At 54.7% G+C, this 1,199-nt stretch overlaps 1 protein-coding gene across 1 annotated transcript in view; it reads left to right on the top strand.

The window, feature by feature from the left end:
• Nucleotides 1-1,199, top strand: part of LOC113212756 (teneurin-a-like) — a 495,982-nt gene that overhangs the window by 235,384 nt on the left and 259,399 nt on the right. Inside the window, exon 7 of the mRNA XM_052267728.1 lies at nt 233-476. Within this exon, the coding sequence (XP_052123688.1) occupies nt 233-476 (244 nt within the window). The remainder of the gene's footprint in view (nt 1-232; nt 477-1,199) is intronic.

Here is a 1,199-nt window from a genome sequence, read left to right as displayed (position 1 = left end):
TGTAAGCCTGGCGTGTAGCCGCGCGGCTCAGGTCGGGAATAATTTGTGACGGCCCAGAGTAACAAGGTGTGCACTCATACGGACGAGAAGCGAGGAACACTATTGTTATTGTTGCATCTTGCAACATAAACTTTGCTTTTCATAGAATATAATAAATTGTTTTTTTGCTGGTTTTGTATGTGTATTTTTTATTTTGCAATTTTTGCTGACGGCATTTGCGTTTTTGTTGCAGAGTATGTGCGCGGCTCGTACGGCGGGAGATCCCCAAGCCACTCCGGCCTGCACCCGAGCGGATCGTCCGGCGGGAGCGGGACGCGCGCGAGGGATCGCTCGGGGCGGGATCGGGACCGCGACCGGGATCGGGACCGGGATGGCGAGAAGAGCCGCGACTGGAACCTGGAGACCAACCACCTGCAGGACGACGCCCTGTACGCCAACGACGCCTCCATGGCGCCCACCCTCGCGAGCCATCACAGGTGAGTCATCGCTACCAATGTCCTTGCTCGGCACAAATTTCATGACACTTTTTCTTCTCCCTGAACGGTGTGCGATCGAAACTTGGCTGGGCTGCCCAGTTTCCAAGAGAGCGGGGGGAAAATGTGGGAGGGGGCTGCTGAAGTGTTTGCTGCTGCATTTTATTATTCCCAATTGTACTTTCTTTTTTGAAAGGGAAGGCCTTGAGGACAATAACTGGGCTGGCACACGGTGGTCTTATAAAGAACGCCCGCTGGAGGCGGAGCGGGGAGGCTGATGGCCCCAGTGCCCGTGATTGGGATCGTATTGTGTTCTTCATAATGCCCCCGTCGGAAAAAAAATCATTAATTTATTTTCTCCTCATACCAATATAACTGCAGAATTGAATAAATGACGCAGGTTTGTGCCTTTTCTTGCCGGGGAGTCTCGGCAGGCGAGGCGCACATAGCGAGCGAGTCGGTGAAGCGTCTTGTCTGCTGTGCTGTCTTCGCGCTGCGCCGTGGAAGCTTAATTTAGGGCTGCGAGCGCGTGGCCGGGCGTGGCGGGGCGCGGCGTGGGTGCGTAAAACAGCGGCAAGGGTCCACTGGCGCGCATGTCGTATGCCCGTGTGCCTCACGACATTCCTGGGGTTCATGGCCTCGAAGCAAGTTTACGGTACCATAACCTGCGGTCTGACAAGTTTATTAAAGTGGGGAAAGTTGTCGCGCCGGCAGTGAATGAACTGC

This window comes from Frankliniella occidentalis, unplaced genomic scaffold (genome assembly GCF_000697945.3).
Source record: "Frankliniella occidentalis isolate FOCC.00 unplaced genomic scaffold, Focc_3.1 Scaffold58, whole genome shotgun sequence".
NCBI lineage: Eukaryota > Metazoa > Arthropoda > Insecta > Thysanoptera > Thripidae > Frankliniella > Frankliniella occidentalis.
The sequence above is the reverse complement of the archived record's forward strand: the minus strand, read 5'-3'. Positions and strand labels throughout refer to the sequence as shown.